The 23,757-nt window shown below is 40.6% G+C and overlaps 1 protein-coding gene across 1 annotated transcript in view; it reads left to right on the forward strand.

Annotated features, from left to right (window-relative positions):
* The window catches only part of NCKAP5 (NCK associated protein 5), a 371,629-nt gene that overhangs the window by 91,158 nt on the left and 256,714 nt on the right, over window positions 1–23,757 (forward strand). The window contains exon 2 of the mRNA XM_063340758.1: window positions 16,548–16,625. Within this exon, the coding sequence (XP_063196828.1) occupies window positions 16,548–16,625 (78 nt within the window). The remainder of the gene's footprint in view (window positions 1–16,547; window positions 16,626–23,757) is intronic.

Raw genomic sequence — 23,757 nt, forward strand, 5'->3', positions numbered from 1 at the left:
TTAAGGTCCTATTCCTTCACTGCTACTGCAAAAAGCTTTTAGTCAAACAGTTTTGTTTTACAAGACTTGGAATTATAAAGGGTGCTTGGAAGAAAGGGAGGTGAGACAGAGAAATGGTTCTGCTCACCAACAAAACTTTTGAGCACTTCCCTACAAATCTCCAACCATGAAGCGTTGAGGCATCTCTCTGCTGAGAGAGTTTGCCGTGCTTTCATAGCATGCCACTGTCTCCACGTCCAAATAGTGAGCTTGTGACACTTGGATTTGTGACAAAATTTCCATTGGGTCCTGTACGACCAGAGCATAGTGCTGTTGTGCAGTGAGGGTGTTTGATATCCAAACAGAAACAGTTGGGAAGGAGAAGAGAAGGAAGGTTACTGTTCAGTGTGAGGGCTTTTTCTTTGAGAGGGAGATTGCTGAAGTACACAAGATATGCATTTATATAGAAGTAATTTGAAAGCTTTATACTGACTAGCTTGCTTTTGTTCTTAAAGCTTTTGTAGATGATTTATGAAAAGTGTTATTTCTATTACTCAGGCATATGAAAAGAAGCAAATTATCTTATTACGTTATGTGGACAGTCAAAAGAAGAGTTAAATGGACCATACAACTTTCTCTTAAAACATTAATTTTCTTGTGTTGTCTTTAATTTCCTTGATAATGAAATGTTCACAATAGCCACTGGGTATTACTGTATGACAGATAAATTAGATCATTCCTGTTAGATGTAAATCCTCTCCCAGACTTGTCATCAGGATATGATTACTGTAAATTTCTCTATACATGTGAAATGCCAATCCCTGAAAACATTTCCTGTTGGAAAACAAGAGATTTTCAGAGTCTTTTCATTTAAATACTGTCAAGTTGATGGCTATGGAAATGCTTTTTAAATGAATGATTAAGGAGTGTATCTAAAGTTTGAAAATTGCTTTTCCTCCCCTGAATAAGTTTAATTCTGCAGTGTCAATGAGACTTGCAGACACTCAGCACTTTTCACAGCGAAGCCAAGCAAGATTACATGAGTACGGCTGAGTGGGTACAATGGTTCAGTTTTACGACTACCTTGATGTCTGTAACACCTTATAACCATACTTCCGTGGTAGGCTTCTCTCTATGTGCAAAGCGAGATCTGAGAAGTTCCTACCACTTCTGCAGGCTTCCCGTGGGAGCTGGACCCCTGCGAGACCAGCCCCACCACCGCTGTACCTACCTGCTCGGGGCTCTGCCACCGCCTACGCCGTGAGACAGGGCAGAGCCGCCAGGACTAATCAACCTTTGCCATAATAATACACATGAAATGCATGTTAGCGTAGATGAGCAAAATTTGAAAGGGAACGTGTCCTTCATTCTTTAGTACTTTTTGGGATGGAATCTTAACGTTGAAACGTTTCTTAAAGTCGTGTTGTTTTTTTTCTCCCGTGATTTAATATAAGCTCCGTATTTCTGATCTGGAGTATGCATGCAAACATCTTAAGGCTTATGGAAATTAATCTAAATCATCGGCCCATGCAAGGATCATACAGTAAATTGTCTGTGATTCACACATGGAGCACCTACACAGTTCAGATGCAGTATTTCAACCCTTCTGTTGTATATCAATTAATGCCACTAGTTTTGAATACTCAGAAACACGAGATGCTTAACAAATGCCAGATGACAGCAAGCGGTCAGTATGTATCGGCGTGTTTATGTAAAATAATTAGTATCTCCCAAAGACACTTTTTCAAACCAGTGTTTAAAAATCTTTTTGTCCTATTACTCTAAAAATCACTCATTAACAGCAGAGAGGAAAAAGTGATTACTCTTGTCTGTCTTCATTTTGGACTGACAGTTAATTCCATCGAGGTCGGCACGATTCCAGCTGAAGCTGACCCAGAACACCCTTACATGCAGAAAACGGGATCTCACCTTTGTGTGAAAAAAAATGCTTTTAGGTACAGGATTGATACATATTTTGTTTTAATTTGTCCTCTGTGTCTGAGAGCAGTGAGAGAACCAAGGCTTCTGCAGGAAGTTGTGTATATCTCTGTTTCCCAAGAGAGAGATGTGGTATCTAAACATCACCAAGTCGTCAGTAGAGCAGCAGGTACACTAACATGACTCATGACTTGTTGTCATAGATTTTCCAGATAATGATGGTAAAAATCTTTAAAATGTAATTCAGTTAAATATTGTAAAGAACTTTTCCAGTAAGCCGCTGTTAGTGACAAAAATTAATAGCAATATAAAGGTTTATGCTTATGTTCTCACTGTTCATTTACATTATGTTCCCTGTGGATTGAAAGATTCATGTTTAAGAAACATGGACAGCTAAGTATATCACTTGCTATTTCACACATAAAATTAAGGGCATTTTTGAAGTTACATTTTTGAATGCTAACTGGCAAGAGAGTGTATAAAACAAAAAGCTATCATGTAATCTGAATTGTCACTATATATTCTGCCTAGCAGCCGACTGAATACTTATCTAAACAAGTATTTTCAAGCCTCTCATGCTACAGTTTATGTTTTTTCAGTCTTATTTGGATAAATGGAATGTTTTGCAATAACTGTAACTAATATCTCTAAGCACGTCACATTTGAGATGGATCTACAATTCAGTGCAGCGATACTCAACTGCAGAAAAATTATTAGCGTTACCCAGGAGCTAAATTACAGCTTTGATTTCACAGGTACTGCATGCACCTGTGAATTCTAAAATGCTGAATGAAATTAAAGGTTCACTTTAATTTTTATGAACAGGGAATAGATTCTCGTTAAATTGAATAGTGTCATTATATTTGTTTAGTTGTCTACTGCACATGGCATACTGAAGTTACACGCGTTCAGAAGATAAAACATTAATAATGCATTAGACCATTTATAAAAGCACAAGATAATAATGATTATTAATAAATTTCCTATATGCAGGAATTGAGCAGGCAGTTCTTTGCTTTGTTTGAAACGTAAGTGAGGAGGAAAAACTACCAATCTCTACTTTATGAAAACCTTTACGTTAGGCTCAGTTTCTCCTACACATTAAACTCAACAATTTGCATCTATATTCACCCAAGTGCAGCATCTCCCTGCTCCACTTCTGACTACAGGTCAATAAAGGTGTCCCCCAAAATCCCCTCTCCATGCACTGCAGCTACTCTGGGAGCATGGCTCTAGCTCTTGGCTTTCCACCAAAGGAACCTTTTATACTTGCCTTCCTCGGCTGGTGCACAGCTCGCTCTGGCTTTCAAAAGGCCACAGAGGCTACTGCATGGCCACTTGTAACATGCCTGTCACAGAATCACAGGATGGTAGGGGTTGGAAGGGACCTTCAGAGATCATCTAGGCCAACCCTCTGCCAGAGCAGGGTCACCTAGAGCAGGTTGGAGAGAACGCATCCAGGCAGGTTTTGAATATCTCCATAAAAGGGGACTCCACCACCTCTCTGGGCAGCCTGTTCCAGTGCTCCGTCACCCTCAAAGTAAAGAAGTTTTTCCTTATGTTCAGACAGAATTTCCTGTGTTCCAGTTTGTGTCCGTTGCTCCTTATCCCGTCACTGGGCAAGACTGAAAACAGTGTAGCCCCATCCTCTTGACACCCATCCTTTAGATATTGATAAGCATTGATGAGATCCCCTCTCAGTCTTCTCTCTTCTCCAGGCTAAAAGAGACCCAGGTGTCTCAGCCTTTCCTCATAAGAGAGAGATGCTCCAGTCCCTTGATCATCTTCATAGCCCTCTGCTGGACTCTCTCCAGTAGTTTCTTGTCTTTCTTGCATTGGGAAGCCCAGAACTGGACACAGTACTCCTGATGTGGCCTCACCAAGGCAGAGTAGAGGGGAAGGATGACCGCCCTCAGCCTGCTGGCCAGGCTCTTTTTAATGCACCCCAGGAGACCATTGGCCTTCTTGGCCGCAAGGGCACATTGCTGGCTCATGGTCCACCAGGACTCCCAGGTCTCACTCTGCAGAGCTGCTTTCCAGCAGGTCAACCCCTAACCTGTACTGGCGTATGGGGTTATTCCTCCCCAGGTGCAGCACCTTGCCTTTGTGGAACTTCATTAGGTTCCCCTCTGCCCAACTCTCCAGCCCGTCCAGGTCTCGCTGAATGGCAGCACAACCTTCTGGTGCGTCAGCCACTCCTGTCACTGAGGCCAACTGAAGAGCTGGAGCATTGTGCTCATGTCAAAATCCGACCCAGTCTTGGGTGGGAACCGCACCCAAGCAGCACTCTGTTGTGTCACTTCGCATCCCGTTTAGTCCACGTACGCTCTAATCTAGTTCATGTGTCTAATTGCCACTACTGTCCCAGGCTGACACGGATGCCTGTGAGCATTTGTAGCATTGTTAGGGATGACAGGGTTGGAGTTGCAGCCTGGCAAGAAACTGTGCTTTCAGTGCTTTTGTGCTTTCTGTTCCATCCAGAATTTAGCAAGAATTAGTGGCTATAACTAAAGGCACTGCTTTGGCTTAAGTATTTAACAGGCCTGCACAATGTAAATGCATGCTTGTGTGCTGTTTGCTGACACAAATGTTCCAGTTCTTATTCTCTTTCTGGGACTTTACTGAACTTTCTCCTTATCGCTTACATTAAAGTGAAACATTTTCCTTCCACTAAATCCACTTTCACTAAATCCCTGATATACTTAAAGTTTATCTCCAAGCAGTATCACATGATGCCGTCTAGCCCATGCACCACTTAGGAAATGCCATACTTCTTATGATTAATCCCCCAACCACAGAAAGTCAGGTTAGAGCGTGCGCTCGCCTGCCCTACGCTGGGACCGCCAGCTCCTCTTATAAGCGGTGACAGCGGATGGCTGTCTGAGCTGCAGCACTTGGGGTCAGGGCTCCTTCGGGGAGACCCGCTTTGCCAAACCGTCAGGGCACAGTGAGCTTCCCCACACGCATTGCATTGAATTGTTACCTGCAAGAGAATACACTGAAAGTTTTAGAGATTTTTTTTGTTTTTCATTTGCACAAATAATACAAGCAGAGCCATTTCTGTTGCATTCATGAATGTTTATACTTTCTTGAATAACTTATGGAAATTAGTGGGAATTTTGGTTGAAGAAAAAGTGTGATTTGGGCAACAGTTTACAACTAATTCATGCCTTAGACTCCGTCGTGTCCTATAATCAATCAATGCCCTAAGTTGAACAAGCTGCAAGCCCTGGTAATGACAGCTGACAGTAAATGTGCTTCAGGTAGAGCATGAGATCACGGCTGCTGGCTTGTTTATAATAGAACTCTGAAAATGCATAGGTATATTTACGTGTTAGCTTCTGTTTCGTTACTTTTTTCTCTATACAAACGCAGAGTGAAAAATTAAACCAATGAACAGGGGATGTTTAGGAGCATATTTATTTGCATATTCTATCATTTATCATATATGTGAGTGTATCATGTAGATGAGATAGAGTAGTTCCACTGAATTCAGCGTACCGGGAAGAGGCAGAGCGCTAGATGCAGCTTCTGAAAATTCTTGAGCATTCCTACATTTTTAACACTGAGATGAATTTTTCTTGACTATAGATATGCACATGCAATGTATTGCAAGCAGAGTGGCTGCCACAGAGATTAATTTTCAAAATGTGCCATAACGAGTTCCCTCCTCTGTTTGAAAAAGTTTGTGGCTAGAGCAGAGTGTGCTGGCAAGTGGGTGAAGGAGGAAGAGCAGGAGAAAGCAAGTGAGACCTGTCTGGAACAAAAGTCTCAGCCTCTGGGGCTACACGTTCTTTCTCTCGGCTCATCTCCAGTCTCTCTGGTTTGCGTTCATACAAACCCTAAAGGGTCGATAATTTGGATTTTGCTAAACCCCAGGTGACCCTGGTACCTAAAGCAGGGGATGGAAGCTGGAAACCCTCAGAATTTTTCCTCGCCTTGTTTTGCCCACTGATGCTTGAAACATTTTGGGATCATCAGCTTGATATCCCTATAATATTAGAATAAAAATATTTTAATATTTTTTCCATGGACTTTCAGTAAGAGAGCAACTGAACTGATGAGTGTCTTCTACGATGGTTTTTGTATTTAGTTTGATTTTAAGTAGAAATAAAAACATATGTAGATACGCTTGATTTGCATGTGTGTACCTTGTTCCTTGTGAGAAGTTGCCAGATTAAATGTGAGGACAAGTGATAACGAAGCAGCGCAAGAAAATGGTAGAAAACTTCAGGTTCCAAGGTATTTGTTGTTAGGATGGATGATAGCAGTTGTTCCAAATGAGTTAACAAGTTTGATACAAACTGAGAATGAAGCAAGTCTTTATCTGTGAATTCCAAATGTCTGTAATAACCTTAGAGTTAGATTTCCCCAACTCTGCAGTAGATCCCATGAATGTTTTTCTATCCTTGTTATAACTCCTTGTCTTCTTTAGTCACCGTGAGTCACATGCAAGCGCCATATGTCTACGCAAGTCAAATGCCTCCAACCAGCAGTTCTTCTGTGTGTTGTGGTTGATTTATATTCATAAAAAACATCCAAGAAATTATTCAAATTGTAATTACCTGGTAATGTCAGAAATTGAATAATTAAATGCTTCAGTGTTTACTCTGCATCTTTATGGCTGCTAACATTTCTGGGCATTTTCTTACAGCATCACTGTCTTTGCCGGGTGAAGTTTATGACTGTAAATTGGATTTGACATAAACAAGACTGCAGCTAATTATTTCATGTAAATATGCATATTGCGTAGCAGCAAACTCATAAAATCTGCGCATCTTCTTGCACTCATTTTTCTTGACTCTGAATGTCTGGTTTAGCTATACAGCAAATTCCTATTGCCCAAAATAACACTGATGCCTTCTCATCTGTGGAATTTCTGGGATATAAACATTTCTGTCACTCTGACACCTCCTTAACTTACACACAGTCATCAATAACTCCGAACAACCGGGCAATGTCACATGCACCACTATGCTAAGCTTCACTTTGTATACTCATTTTGTATTTCACTATATAGAGAGGTTTTTTATACTGACTGAGGGCAAGAACTTTCCATATGCTGAGGTAACTGGGAGAACAGCCCCAAACCTGCCCAGGAGACATGGCTCAGGGCGCTGTGGTGCAACCTGCTCGTCCATATCCCTTCCTCTTCCTGGCAAAAAGGCAGGTTTTTCCCATTTACCTATGAAGTCCTTGCTGCAATGGCCTTGTTGATTTTTTTGGTAGTTTAGAAGCTCAGAGAGTTCTTGGTGCTTTTCCTTCCTCTGGGACTAGCACAGGTAAGCGGAGCCTATCATCTGCACTGTCATCTGCATCTGCTGCAGTTCCTGTGCCTTGTCTCTGCTCAGGATCAGTCCCCAACCAGCCTGCTTGAACTTCATTCCGTGAGCTACACTCTGGATAGATGGGTATCCATGGGCACTTGGCCTTTATGTAGACTGATGACCAAAAAGATCTCCTGGTTTGACCCCAAATACAAATCAAGGGCATCCACCTGTTGATGCTGTAGGACACACTGCTGTATGATCTTGGTTCTTGTTCCTTGCAGTAACAGCGTGTACCCCTGATGTGCTGCTCAATGAAGCTGTGAACTGGTGTTAAAAGCTCCATGACTCAGAGGATGTCTAATAAATTCAAACTTTTCTGGTACAATATCATCCTTTTCTATTTCAAGATAATAAAGATATTAAACGAAAATAGGTGGGAGTGTTGATCTGCTTGAGGGTAGGAAGGCTCTACAAAGGGACCTGGACAGGCTGGATCAATGGGCCAAGGCCAATTGTATGAGGTTTGAGAAGGCCAAGTGCCGGGTCCTGCATTTTGGTCACAACAACCCCAAGCAACGCTATCAGCTTGGGGAAGAGTGGCCGGAAAGCTGCCCGGCAGAAAAGGACTTGGGGGGTGCTGGTGGACTACCAGCTTAACATGAGCCAGCAGTGTGCCCAGGTGGGCAAGAAGGCCAACAGAATTGTGGCTTGCAACAGGAATAGGGTGGCCAGCAGGAGTAGGGAAGTGACCGTGCCTCTGTACTTGGCACTGGTGAGGCCCCACCTCGAGTGCTGTGTTCAGTTCTGGGCCCCTCTGTACAAGAGGGACATGGAAGTGCTGGAGCGTGTCCAGAGGAGAGCTACCAGGCTGGTGAAGGGTCTGGAGACCAGGTCATGTGAGGAGAGGCTGAGGGAGCTGGGCATGTTTAGCTTGGAGAAGAGGAGGCTGAGGAGAGACCTCATTGCCCTCTACAACTACCTGAAAGGAGGGTGTAGAGAGGTGGGTGTTGGCCTCTTCTCCCAAGGGAATAATGACAGGACCAGAGGAAATGGTCTGAAGCTGCGGCAGGGGAGGTTTAGATTAGATACTAGGAAGAATTACTTTACTGCAAGAGTGGTCAGGCCCTGGAACAGCCTGCCCAGGGAGGGGGTCGAGTCACCATCCCTAGAGGTGTTTAAGAAACGTCTAGATGTGGCACTTCAGGGCATGCTCTAGTGGCAGAGATTGTAAGTTTGGTTTTTTTGTGTGTGTATAGTTGCACTCGATGTCAAAAGTCCTTTCCACCCATGAAGATTCTATGATTCTATGTTTCTATAATTCTAGTAAATTCCAGTTAATGCTTTTACTGATTTACACTTCTTTCAGGGAAAGAAAATCAGCTAAAATTAGCATGGATTTGCATGCTGGACAAAATGTCCAGTTTCTTTACTTATACAGCCAAACAGAATCATTTGCTCAGTATTTAGTGAAATGACGAAACTTCCATTGCCTGTTACTTACACAGAGACTTTTAGGCCCAAGAAATGCGGAAGTTTTGGAATAAAGAATATTGTACAAAAGCAATGTCAAGTTCTAGACATGTTCACTGTACTTACTTGCTCCTGCTGTCCTTCTTTCTGCTTTTAGTTATCCCTTCCCCTTGTATTTCATCCATCTTCTTGGTTCTGACTTCACTCCTCACTATCTTACTTTATATCCTATCTTATTTTGAAAAATATTCCAGTCTGTCAAATAAGCACTTTTTAATTTTTTTTAATGAATCCCAGTTTGAAATCGTCTGTCCAAGTGCCTATTTTCTGTAAAATATTATTTTCATCTATCTGTTTGATCTTTGGAATTTATCCCAGCACTCACCTACTTGATCTTGGGCTCTGCCCCATTGCCCTGAAAGAGGACAGCTGTCACGCTGTTTTATGAATTGACATTCGTCCTTTAATCCAGCTGTTGCTTAAACCATTAACTGCTTAGACAGTTAGGGGTCAGGGTACTAAATCGATGGGAGATCCAGTATGTTGGTTTTACTGCTGCCAGAGATTTTCTAGGTCATGGAAAAATGCAGGCATCTGCTGGAGCTTCTCTGTTATTTTTACCTTGATCCTAATGGCTTGGGTTACAGAGATGCAGCCTGCAGGTGATGCTGCAAGGATTGCTGTGTCCTCTGCATAGACATCTGCTTTTGGTGAGGAATCAGGACATTGAGAAATCAGGTAGCTTTGAACTGAAGCTGTGTGTCCTTGCTAGAAGACAGCAGGGCATTCCTTAGAAGGAAAGGTCTTACAAGGGAGATACAATATTGTATTACTGTGAATTTTGCAGCATCCTCTGAGATTACAGCACTCGTATCAAAAAAGGTGGAATTCAGCAGAGGCATACTGATTCAGTCCAGCTGAAAACTCTGCTATTTTTCTGCCTGTGTCTGTCATTAGGCTTCCCTTTGGAAAGCTGACAAATATATTTTCGTCTTTTTAGTTTCATTCTGTAGCATCATGGGGTAGCAGCTGGGAAGCTCTGGAATTCTTTCCTTTATCCCCAGTACCGAGGTACTTTGCTGATTTACTGCAAATCTACTTTAATGTAATTAACCTCAATTAGGTCAACTTTTTAGCTTTTTCTTTTCCAGAATTTAAGTCCAGCATCATGGCTATCCTCCTACCTGCTATGATTTATCCTTCATGGCAGGGCCCATGTAGGTTGTATAATGGACATGTAAAACCCTTAAAGTGTGAGCCACCCAAACCAGCCAAGCATCTGGAAATCTGAATGGTGGCGGTGGTTTTCACCAAATCTGTTCTTCACTTTCCAGCTATGGTCTACTAAGCCAGGGAAGAGCCCTCACAGGATATTGGTCTGCACATGCCTGCCTGAGCCATGAGATTTCCTTGCAGAAAGTGTCTTACTGGAAAAGAGAAGGTTTTATAAGCTGGTGGAAGATAACGTAAAACTACAGCATTCTCCACGGCCCCTTTTGGGAAGAACACGAACATCGGGTGTCACTGAGTAGCAGAGTATCCACTGGTTATCCCAGAGCTTGTATATCTTCAGGGACAAACTGGCAAAAATTCCAATGCAGTGGAGCTCTGGATGCCAGCTGTGAATGTGGATAGCGTTCCTCTGCGAACCATCTCCGCATTCACAGTGCACAGGGTGCAGAATCTGTCGGTTAGCTAACGAGCTTGTGCTATTTCAGGCTTTATTAAACTCTGCTGTCCTCTGTGGATAGAGCCATTTAACAGGGTGCAAAGCGGAAGCCAAGCAGCAGCAGGAGGAAAACCCAGCTGATTTTTTACAAAAACAACTGGCTGCAGATGAGTCGGTAAATCAGTTTTAATCACTGCAGCTGAGATGTAATATAAACTGTTCACTGAGGCTTAAGTGATTTTGAACAATTAAGAAATTTGCTCAACATATTTATTAAAATAATCATTACTGGTTTTTACCATAATGGTGTAATTCCACAGTATGTGCACAAGGGCTCTTGCCAGCCTTCTGCTCCATTGCAGATGCTCTAAGTGTACACTTCCGTGCCCATTGTTAATAAAACTGACAATTAAAATAACGTGGTGAAATCAGGTAGGAAAAGAATAAATCAGCAATAATGGCAGTTTTAAAAGATCTTTTCTTGAGCTGCACGGTTTAGCTTTTATTGCTATTTAGCACCACAGGTGAGGAGTCTAGCCAGGTGTGGTATCGAAGGGAGTGACAAAAAAATCTAATGCAAAGAGATTTTATCTTTTTTTATACCTGATTTATTTTTAGTGTGCAGCTGTGTAATGTTGTATAACAGACAGCTGACTCAAATCCTCAATTATAACACTTTCAGACATGCGAAAAACACAGTCCAGACAAGAGTACATACATATGTGTATGTCCTCTTGGGCTGCTGGAAAAAAACCTATTTTCTATCAAAGGTTTATGCAGCAGGATGATAACAAAAATAAATATTTTACAAAAGTTATAATAGTCTCTAATAGTCTCTGAAGGCACTCTCCCTACATCTAAATCTTTACCCCAGGGCACTCTTCCAAGATCCTTCAAAGATGACTTGTGTCTCCACACTTGGTGTAACAGCTTAGATCTGCCCCTCACAGGTCAATCCCATCCACTCGTTGCTTTGCTAACATCATTTCCTAATTGCAACAGTCTGCTGTTTGGCTGCAGACAGCTTTGTTGTTGTTTGATTTCTAATAACCTTTCCCTGTGAAAATACGACTTTCCGCATTGTGGCAGATGACTGGGGGCTCTCTGTGCGGCTCCCTGTCTCCGAGGCTGGATGATTCCAGATACTTGCAGGAACTTGTCTGTACGTTTATCAGGTTGTTCATTCTGTGTTTTTCTCTACTGCCCAACAACAAACATCCTCCTCTCTGAAGCACAACAGCCTGAATTCATGCTGATGTTTTCCTGTCTGGTATAAAAATATTAGTGGAGTCAAAGGGTAGGGTTGCATTAGGGTTGTCTGCTCCATGTCTGTCCCAACTGAACCAGGAGCAGTGTTAGATGTGCCAGAGGGAGAAAGGGACCCTTTGGGCTCTATGGGGCTGTGTATGACTTTCACCTCCCAGCCCGGTTTCAAAGCTGGTCTGCAGGAAGATGAGTGCCGGCCTAGGTTATGGGTAATGGGGTAACAGCTTTACATTAAAAAGGGGTGGATTTACACTAGATATTAAGGAAGAAAGTTTTTACAATGAGGGTGGTGAACCACTGGACCAGGTTGCCCAAAGAGGTGGTAGATGCCCCATCCCTGGAAACACTCAAGATCAGGTTGGACGGGGCTCTGAGCAACCTGATGTAGTTGAAGATGTCCCTGCTCATTGCAGGGAGGTTGGACTAGATGGCCTTTAAAGGTCTCTTCCAACTGAAACTATTCTATGATTCTAGGTTCTATCCCGATTTCCCTATTTTCTGCACAATGCCGGCATCTCAGCTGTATGCCCAGGTCTTTCCCTGGGAGCTTGTTCGTAACAGGGAGAGCAGTGGCAGGGCAGCCGCTGTGTCCCTGCATGCCTGATGGAGGAGCCTGGGTTTAGCGGCTCCAGGATCTGGGGCACAACAGCCACAGGATGGCCTGGTCCACCACCACCGCACCGCCCCCCTCCCAGTGACCACTGCCCAGCGAAAGCGCTGAAGCACATGCTGAACTTCTAGCACATGAGTAGCCCTATTGAATTAAGTGCGTAATCAAGTGATTTGCTGGATCAACGACTGTATCCTTAATCCTTTTCACATATTGCTAAGCTCATTAAACTCTCTTTGATACCAAGCTGTGCAAGTTCCTTAAGAGAGGCAGAGACTACGTGCTATTTCTTTAGCTTAAATTTATCACCTCCAGCTTCCAGCGAGGGACTCCTGTGTTATAAGCCGAAGGTTGCCCTAAGGGTTTGCTCTGTAACAATGGATGGGAAAATGTTCTGTGTGCTGTATAATTTTTGATACCCTGCCCAGCACAACAACATGGCTATGCCAGAACAAATACCCACGTAACCAACCAAAATACCGAGCAGTGGATCCCGGGCCTCAGTGGAGGCACTTCATTTCCTTTCTCTTCCTCTTTTTTTCCTGACAGCCGTCCAGCTAACAAAGAAAAGAAAAAAAAAAAAGGCAAAACAATTACGCATTGCGAAGTTAGATATTTAGTTCTGTCAAAAAAACATACTTAGGTATATTTTTAGGCTTGTGCTTCAGCTCAAAACAGTGACAATTTTGGTAAAGCAATTCTCTAATGCTCTCTAAATTAGATGAGCTGGTATGTGACATTTGCATACCAACTCCTCCTGGATGCCAGAATCTATGCAGCTGTTAGAAAGATTTTCTACTGCATTTAAACTTATTACAGAAGGCTTTTTCTTTTTCCTTAAAACAGTGAAGTTATATAGCATCACAGGAGAAATCCTCCTGGCTGGAAGCTAAGTAATTGAGAGGAAAGGGAACAGGTTTCACCCATTATTCTGTAAAGGATTTAAAATTTTTTTTTTAATTATTTTTTTTATTTTTAATCATGGACTCCTCAGTAATCCTGTAGGTTGGGAGGAATAGCTGGAGATCAGAGTGGGGCGCGAAGCAGAGCCAGCGCAGCTCAGGCTGCGGAGCTCTAGTCCAATGGTGAATAACAGCACAGATGGCGATTCCACAACCGGCAGAATTACTATACAATATCATCAGATTTATAAAAAATACACTAATTTGAAGCCTCCAATTTCAGATTAAAAATGCCGTATAATTTTGAAAATGTTAACTTGGCCTTACACAGCCTCACCCCCCTCCCCAGCTTTGCAGGTGCTCAGTGCTGAGCCTTCTGGTGGGAGCAGGCAGAATTGTGAGCGACTTCTGTAGCCCTGGGGCCATTGTGCGTTCACAGCCTTTCTCTCCTGTTTGATTGATCTGTCTTATTAGTATCTAGTATAAGTACCGGTCGTGTCTACCTAAATGATTCTTATCCTTACTCAGTTATTGGATCTTGTCTCCATTTTCATAATGAAAAGGTATTTTTCTTACGTATGTATGAGTCACTTGGATCCTCCTTCCAATAACGCAAACTCCTGAAGTCATACGCTTGCATCAGAAAACGATGCTTTATCTAATTTCTCAGACTCGACAGTTAGCCATGCTACTCAAAGTCTACCTGATGCAAGCACTCGTATGACAGAGCTCCAAGGAAGCTATGAAATATTTGTCTTACTCCTCTCAATGTGATCTATTTGGTACTGAAAAATGTCAGTACTTTCCTGAATTGTATAAATAGTCTTTGTGAACAAGTGTGATTAGTATGGGGCTTTTCTCAGATTTTATGCTTTCACTGAATGTGCCGAGTTATTCTAAATCACAGAGTTGCTCTAAATCGCAAATGACTGTTTGCTATTTGCTTCATGTAGACAAAATGATAATACTGGGTTCTGACCCAGGGTTTGCAGAATTTGGCTTATTGGGATAGCTGATAACAGGAAAGAGCAGAAACCTGGGCTTGGGAACCTTGGCTGAAGCAGATGGCTTGCTTTGGACACGGCTGGCACAGGAACGTGCCATAGCAGCATAGAAGAAAGGAGGTACTTCTAATCGTGATGTTTCTGTCAAATCTTGGTTGATTTTTTTACATCACTTTTGCACACTGACAGGTTACATACTCCTGAGATGCAGGTCTTCAAAGAGAAATACAATAATATTTCTGATTCGCACAGGAAAAACTTAACATTAAGGCAGTCATACAGGATAAACGCACTGATTTCTTTTTCCCCATTGGCTTTATTTCTAGACAATGTTTTTGAGAAAATTGCTTCAGAATGAGATTTTTAAATTATCATGGTAGAACCATGCAGAATAAAACTGCTGATTCTATCCTTGCCTGTAGGGCAAAGTGCACTGATGAATAAATCAGGAATATTGTTTAATATTACATTAAAAAGATATAAAGGTATTAATACTAATTTATACCAGGTTCAATGTAGTAAAAAATATAAAGTAAACGAAGGCAGCTTGTTTTAACGAACTTGGTACTGCAACTAATCATCATTATACATTTGTACAGTATAATTTTTCTAAACTGTAACATACGTGTATTACAGAGTGACTTTACCTGTATTGGCTTAGAAAAAACTTGCTGCTTAATTGACGTGGTGTACTCTAAGTAAAATTCAATTCAGGCGAGCAACAGGGAGAGTAAGAGGTGGTGCTGAAGCCAGCATCTAATCCAAGCAGCACTGGGACAAAAGCTATACTAATGCCGCTGAACTTCATGGCTTTTCTCGGGATTTACATTATTCAATGTTTTATGAAAGTAACAACTACAAGATACATCTATCTAGATTAAAATTTAAGCTTGGGGCAACCACAGAGTTTAATGGCAAGTTTCACAACACCCAAAGGTTTTCGAGCAAGGCAGTTGGAACAGGATCTGGCCCCGATGCATTTGCAGAGACTCCTCGGGAGCAGAGTCTTACTCTTCCTTCCCGTCTGTGCCAGGGGCCATTCCTTTGTGTCACGATAGCCTTTGGGGAACCAGGCACTCGCTCTCTCTCTCTCTCTCTCTCAATCAGAACAAGAAAATAATTACTATGGGCAGAAACACAAAATCACTTCCAATTCCAATCCTGAAAAATAAAAATGTACATCTATATATAAATTATGATAATTAAAATCAGCTAACATTTATCTTCACCTTGAGAAGCCACGGTGATGTACTGTCCCTGTAGTAGCTATCTCATATTCCTGGACATGAAGACAAATGGCTAAGAAGAACCAACTACTTTGCAACAAAAATCCGTATTTGTACACAAAATAAATAATAATAGTATAGAAACAATCCCTAAGGCAAACAAGACCCCCGTGAAGTGGTTCTGTGATGAGTCCAAAGCTAAAAAAGTGGAGTTTTTGTCTCCAGAAAGTGAAGATGGATTTGTTTCCATACAGTACTCCAATACTTGTTATTTCCTGAAGTATGAGGTTTGAATCATATTTTTGGTTTGCTGAGATATTTCAAGATAGTTATATTATTACTGATAGGTTCTCAGAATAATAGTAATGTGGCTGTGTTGGTACTGCTGTCATACAAATATATCATATTATATCACATGTTATTCTATGGGATCACTCTGAAATATTTTATATAAATCACACTGAAGTTGCCTTCCTCCTGGAAATGAAGTGGTGTATTTCTATTACTGACGTATTTCTGTGCTGAGAATAAGCATCACCTCTTTGCATTGAGTTTAAAGAATAGCCTTCAATAAGAAAAAAATCTGAATTGTTCATCTGAACATGATTATTTATCAGAAATTCTGTCTAGACACAAATACAGTAGCCTTCATATAGCTGATATTGCAAGTTATAGCATCTGCAAAAGTTGAACTGGAAAATTATATAGGAGCTGAGTTAGAGTTTCGTTTTCAAATAGGGTACCTAGTATAATATCTTTCATACTCTCCATTAAATAAATATTTGACTCAAATCTTGGGTTCACTTTGATTTATACCTAAAGTAAACAAAACGTGCACCAAAACGGTGACTGCACCGTTGAGAAGCTATTTTTCAGTCTCGATCGAGGGAAGATAATTCTGGGCTTAGAATATGGGTATACGTATTCATATGTATTCTAATTTATTTTTGCAGCTTGAATATCCTCACCGCCTTTTGTCTTCCGCTCAAATAATCTCTGAAAAATGTATTGTGCTACTGCCCTGTACACTTGGTATGAATCCAAATTTGGCTTTAATCTAGATTTTTACATCATTGTGATTTCTGTGTACATGGGATAACCTTGGATGCAAAATGAAAGTGGACTCCACAAACTGACTCTGACTGTCTTTTACTCAAAATTTTACAAATGCTTTGCACATTGAAAAACTAACCTTTAATCATTTTTCATTTAGGAATATATGGACTCAAACAAATACATAGAGCATTTAGTGACTCAGCTGGAAGAACAACGCTGGAATTTATGGAGGCAAGTATTATTCACATACATATTTATTTATGTTGCTATTTTGGAAAAAATACTGCACTCCATAGTTTTCATTCTTGAGTTCAAATAAATGATTGGGTATTTAGTGTCTCCACTTTTTAATGCTTTGCAGACTAGCAAATCTTACCTAAGTGAAATAAGTACGGATCACACATGAGTTGAATCTTGCCTTTGCTAATCAGGGCAGTCACACACATGCATGGGGTTCCTCGTGTTTCATTTTCTAAGCAGCGGGTGTTAACTCTACTTCAGATTCTTTTAATTGGACTGAATTTAAGAAATGGTCTTACATTCTTGAGTATAGGTGTTTTCACTGCATGGCGTACAAACTGTCAGCATGAGGAACTGAGAGTTGTGAAAGTAAAATAAACATGGGTGTAAAATTTTGCACTACTCTTGATTGTCCAGATTTTCTATTTCTTCTCTGTTCACGTTGCTCAGTGCAGGCTGCCCAGACTTAACTCTGGCTTAAGCAAAGCCGTGATTTCCACATGCTGGTGGGCAGCTAGTGGGTGTTTCTACTCTGCCGTACAGCACGTGTGATAACTGCACGGGCACTTTGAAGATCTCCTCAAACTCTGGCGTCCCTCTGGTAAGATGGCTATAGGACCTTGCAAACCTCCATGCTTTGGTCTGATCTAGGAAATGTCGTCTACTCGCAGGGGGAGGTCGTCAGCTCTCACAAAAAGGAGCTCACCTCATTCCAGACATAGTTTCCTCTTTGCAACAGCAATTTTATTACATAGTGTACTTCAGTGGCTTTGCTGCTGGGTGGCTGCTGATGCCTTCCTTAGGTAGGACGAGAGGTTGTGCATTGTTTGCATCCTTCCAAAATCGATCAAGCGTCATTCATAACAGTGACGTCACGGCAATAATGTCTCGATCTATAGATTCTTTATTGTATTTCAGCAGTACTGTTCTCTAGCTGTTGTCTCAGGGCTGTTCTGGTATGACATGGTAAAAATAGCAAAGAAATTACCTACTCTTCAGAAACCTCAGAAGTCTCACACCCTTAATGAGTTAATTATCTCTTGATCATTTTAAAATTAATTCTTCCAGACTTGTCATTTGTATAGAATTGTTGTTATCACAGCTGGTTTAAACAGATCTGGATGACAGCGCTTTGCAGTATTTGCTTTTACTTTGTATTTTCTTAAGTATTTAGTATCTATTTATTAACTACTCACCACCTCATATTTTTATAGCTACAAGCTAAATTCCTGTCTGGAATAACTATTAATAGAGAGGAAATGGAATAATACCAGTGATGAGACTCATTCAACCTTCACAGCCATATATTTTTTTAAATGCAATATTTAACTTTTTTTTTCTGAAGGCGTATGAGCGGCGACAATCTTTATTAATGCATAGTCAAATATAAAGTAGTCTTCAGGGAATAACTTAATCTTCATAGATTAAAACCTATTTCACCCTAGTTCTGATCAAGGAAGAAATAACGATCCGTGTGATTTTTCAGTTGAATGCTTCTCATGTACAAAAAAAGTAGCTTTGCACATGGCAGTAGGAGTTGGTATGCAGCTCACAAACTTCCTGGCCTATAGGATATAAAGTAGTATTACAGTACTTACAGCATACAGCAGTTGTGATATGGACTTAGTCTTACAGGCAAAACTCAGAAAGTCTGTGTAAAATTCCTGCTTTCCTTTAAAAGTGGCCACAAAAAATTGAAGTTTACATTTAAGATTACAGAATTCGGGAGATTATTTTTGTGAGAATGAAGGTGATAACTTTGTATGTGGATGACACTACTATGGTTAAATATAAACGAATAATAAAAAATTAAAAGATTAAAAAGTCTTTGAAAAGTAGCAGGGGTTGATATGAACAGACATTCAGATGTGTTCTGAAAATCCAGTGGTTTTTGAAAACTGAAGACAGTAATTTCTTTTTAATATTAATTTATTTTTAATATCATTTTTATGGGGCATTGGTATAAAAAGTTAAGACTTACAATAAGCACTACAAGATAAACCCTTCTGGTTTTGCCGGTTTTCTTTGAACACTTTATTTCTCTCTTTTAAATCTCTAAAATGTTTGATGGTGAGGATTATGCTAATAGCTCGCCCTATGCAGGGGCCGTACTAGGCTGCCTACAGCCAGACAGATGTCCTAATAAATCAGCATAGCCCTCTTCTCAGACTTCATTATGCTCTTGATTTGTGACTACCATGATTTTAACCCAGTGGGTCACTGGGCGCTGAACCTGACATTGACCGATAACCCCTACTTTACTCCAGGCGAGCTAATAAAACAGACAGACACAAATTCTGACCATTTAGCTCCTTCAGCGTTACTTACAGCCCGGCCAGATTTATAGCGGCCAGGCTAAGACAGAGGAGACTAAAGCCGATGTCATGGTGCGCATATCAATTTTACATTTCCTTTACATTTCCACACGTACAATGGGACCCTAAAAGACACGTGGGGGCAAAAATTTCTTTTCATTTTAGAGGACGACTGTTTATACATGGCATTAGCATCTGCTGTGGAACATTTATTGCTGTAATTGCCGTCCCAGGAGAACTGACTATGGTCAGGTCACGTTTTATAGCTTTCTACTAAAACAGACCTCTAGCCCAGCTTCAGATGTTCTGTTCTTTAAAACCTTTACAACAACGAGTGAAGGTACCTCACTACTATGTGGAAATGCAGACTTTTTTTAACACAGCTTTTCTTACACTGAACATTCTATAATAATTATTTTCACATGAAGAATGATGAAAATGAGAGCATATTTGGCTTGTCAGTGGTTCTCCCATTTCTCAAGTTTGAACAAAATGAATTTATCCAACATGAGACAAATTTGACCCCCGTTGATGCAAATCACCAACATTTATCACTCGAGGTGATGTCCAATAGTGATTGCGCATCTCCCTGTATCAGCTTGAACCAGAACACTGGATTATTTTAGATTTCTCTGCTCTACCCTGTCTGGAAAGAGATTTAAATAGGATAGAGTTTAGTCAGGGGTAGGGGATTCCCCTGCAGTGGTTTTTCTCACATAGTCTATTAATACTCTAATTCAGCTAATGTCTATTACTATGTATAATTTTTATGGCAGAATCACATGGACAATCAACATGAAAAGCAGAAATTTGCTCCTGCAGTCTTTGCTAATTGACCTTGACAGTAGATGATAATTTTTAAGTCTGGACACATGGATCATTGAGAGCAATTACTAGTTCCCTTAACAGCAGAAAGAATTCGTATTTCAGCATAGGATGCTTGCCTGAATATGGAAGGGTCAGACTCTGTTCTTAAGACCTTTCAAAGAAATTTTATTATCAGTGCTGCTGGAACCAGTAGTCTGTCATGGTAACAGCACGAGGATATCCTGCATGTCACACATGACAATCATAAAATGAATGTAGGATCAACAGCACCTAATTACCGTATTACAGTAATGAAAGACACAGAGGGGGAGGGCCACAAATGTGCATGAGGACTGCATGGCATTTCTCCAACGCTGTATTTTCAAAACAGAGTTTGTTAAATAGATTTGCTATACTTTTCATGACCAGCATTAGCATCCTTCTATGCTCCTGGGTTTAATGCTTGTATACTAAAGAGGTGCCAAGCATTAAACAGGTTGCTTCTGCTGTAATCATAAACTTCCACTGGGAGACCATAATTGCTAACAAGCAAAAGAGCTCTGCAAGAATTCTTAATGGTGAGCACAGATTAAAATAACAACTGTGATTAGCTTTAAACTGCTTGACTAGAAAAGGACTAATCTTAGTGGAATAAGTTGCATGGCAAACAAATGAAAAACCCTATGTATGATATTACAGTAAAGAAGGCTGTGAAAAAAACCAAATGCCACCCCAGCTACATAAGGTCATGCTCTGCACAAGTATCTTTTTCTTGTCAGGAGCTTAGTAACTTGGCCCGAGCGGAATTAAGGTCAAAGCAAGCCAGGTCCTGGGGCTGACACCCCGTTTTAACCCTTTCTGGAAGTTTCTGATAACAAACATTGCCTCTGGTCTATGATGTGAACATGAGTTCTAGACTGTATTTGGAATGAGTTATCTTCCAAAATCGTTGTTGTACCCCATGATCAGCAGGCAGAGATTGGTTTGGTTCGGTTTGGTTTGGTTTGGTTTGACTTGGTTGGTTGGTTTGGTTTGTAAGAGCACGAGGCTTCCTTCTTCTTTGCTTCTCGATCCACCTGTCTGGCCACACCATCTTGGCAATGGATAAAGCCAGGACAAAGGTGTTTTGTGCTATTAGCCACTAACACCTGCCTCATCTCTTTCACATTTTTTTGTTTTGCTGTGTTCTTTTGGGGGTGGTGGTTTTTGGAGGTAGTTTTTGCTACATCTCTACACCACTGCTGGATACAGAAGTGGATATATATAATAAATCTGTAAAATCCATGAAAGCACTGATGTATTCCTTCCAGTTTCCGTAGTGTTTGGAGGCGAGGCTGGCTGAGGCAAGGCAGAACCCAGTCTGGCAATTAGGAGTCAGTCAGTCACCACAGGTACTCAGATGTTGCCAACTAACATTATAACATCACACGTGCCTCTCTAAAGCTGAGGCGTTGGATTTGTGACTTTATGCGTGAATAAATTAACACAAAAATGTAGATAAAAACCATATAAGGCTACCAAGTTGTATAACAGTTCACAATACTGCTTCAGATATGCATTTCTACCAGGGATTAGTATTTGAATATACGCATTAGGATACCAATTAAAAATGTATCTGATTTTTGGCCAAATGTGCTTTTCTTTAGCTGAGTGTAAATTTGGATGGTTCAGTGAGCAGTGCAGATGTAGTTACAGGCCACAAAAAGCACCGCCATTGTATTATCTGTGAATGGAAACCCCTCGCTTCCTTTGACTCCCCGGCACAATGCCCGTCTCCCACCACACTTGTTAAAGATACCTTTTCACGACTGAGCTGGATGAGAGTAACGTGAATACGAGTATATAGAAAAGCAAGTGTATTACTGTTTGCCTTATAAATCATATTTTTTAATAGGATCACAGAAAAGTAAGACAGAATAGGTTAAAGGTTCCAAATGAACCCTATATATGACATAAGTCCACTATAAATACTAAACTGGTAACTAAGGGAAAAGACTGGATGGCCGCTAGAACACTTGTTGCAGTAAAGAAGTGCCTATTTCCGTATAATTTATCTCAATGTTCAAGACTCATCACTGTCTTTTAAAGAAATAGAAAGTAAAATAGACATCTTACAAAAGTTTACAGCTGTTCAAAATTTATTGGTTCCACCAATCATATAAAATAACTGACCTCAACTGATTAAAGTTGATTGATAGCCATTTTATGTGCAACTCTTTACCTGATCAATAACTAAATCTCTTTCAACAATGAGTCATTTTAACTCTGACTGGGCATATTTCTGTGCAGTATTTACTAAGATGACTTAAAATTAAGCTCAATTTTATGCGCTGTGGTATACGAGAAATATGATCTGGGATGGTTTTTGAATTATATATTCATAGTAACAAGTATTAATTTTAAAGAATATGACTCTCAGCCTGTTTCCTTTAATTGGAGAAAACTCCCATTAACACTGGGCATCAGCGCTGCGTGAGTCAGGAGTGAAGTGTCAAGCCTCAGTTACTGAAGTCATTACATAAAGGATTTGGAACCATCTGAATATAAAGTTATTTTGAAACAAGCAAATATCTCCATGTCTATGCTAAACTACGCAGATATCAAAACTGCAGACAAAAGATGAAAAAGCGCTCTTCAAAAAGTAACTTCATCTGGTCATATTTATAAAATTAAATAAATTAACCCATTTAAATTTAAAAATGTTAATAACATTAATTAGGGATTGGGGTATTTTTGCACAGATGTATGCTTGTCATAATAGCGAGACTGCCAGAGCCACGAATTGATTTGTTTCTCTTAAATTAAAAAATAGAAAGCCTTGAGCAAAATATATTCTTCAGATATATTTGGTAGAATAAGGATCACAAATGTTCCCTACCAAGTTGAAAGGAAAAAAAAACTCCAGCAGGGAAGTATACGGAAGGTCTATTTGACATATGGATGTTTGTTAAAAGCAAAATGCATGAACAGCCCAGAGTAAATTAGATCCTCATTTGTATGCTGGGAAATGAAATGTATAATCTTGGCATGGGTCTCTGTTTGGTTTGGATTTTTTATAAGAACAAACTCTTCTGTGTATGCAGATACGCATACTACCTTAGTGGCTACTTAGGGTTAGGAAAAAAAAAATGCTTTGAGCTGATTTTATCTGAAGGGAAGTGTGTATGGCAGGATTTTTGTCTGTGTCTCCTGAGTGCAGACATGGGCTCAGGTAGCCGGCACCGGGCACAACCGCTGCGGCGCCGCATGGGGGAAACACAGGCCCTTCCCAAAGCACCGGCCGCATGGGGAGACATCAGACCCCCCGCTCATCCCAAATGATACCTCAGTTTTCAGATGCAAAACCAAATAACGGGTCGAAGTAACAATTTACAAGAAGCGCATATGCAATTATCGGTTGTTGTTGCTCAGAGATCATCTAGTCCTTTTTAAAAAATCAAACATTTCCAAAGGGAAACTTCTCTGCAGTCTCTTTTTGTTATTTGGGGTTGAATTTCGTCTTCCACTAATGTCTAGGCACAGCCACGCTTATTCACGTTGAATCATATTTCACTCCTCAGATAATTCCAATGATTTTATTGGAATTACTCACAGAGCAAAGAATAATTCCTATGAGTAACAGTGACATTGCCCTCAAGTTTTCTCTAAGACTGAAAAACCCTATCTTTACTCGGAGCCTCTGTTTCCTATTTGGGAGAGGAAAACCCATGGATTTACATCAAGGCAACAAACGAGAATTTGGGCTCTTATAAAAACAGGATGTCAAAATGTGTTATAGAAATAAGTAGTGCACAGGCGCAGGTTGTGAGGCGGGGGTTTAGATGGGATGGTGGGTTTGAGGAAGAAGTGGAGAATTTATGAATTTGTTATTTTTAAAGGAATGGTACGTCACTGATGTGTTTCACTAATAAAGCCTACAAACAGGGCAGTGCTGATGGCAGGCGTAGAAGAGGCCGGTGAGAAAATGTATATGAAGTCATGCGAGTCAGGTTAGCGCCTTTCCCT

The sequence above is a fragment of the Chroicocephalus ridibundus genome, chromosome 7, assembly GCF_963924245.1.
Source record: "Chroicocephalus ridibundus chromosome 7, bChrRid1.1, whole genome shotgun sequence".
Classification (NCBI taxonomy): domain Eukaryota; kingdom Metazoa; phylum Chordata; class Aves; order Charadriiformes; family Laridae; genus Chroicocephalus; species Chroicocephalus ridibundus.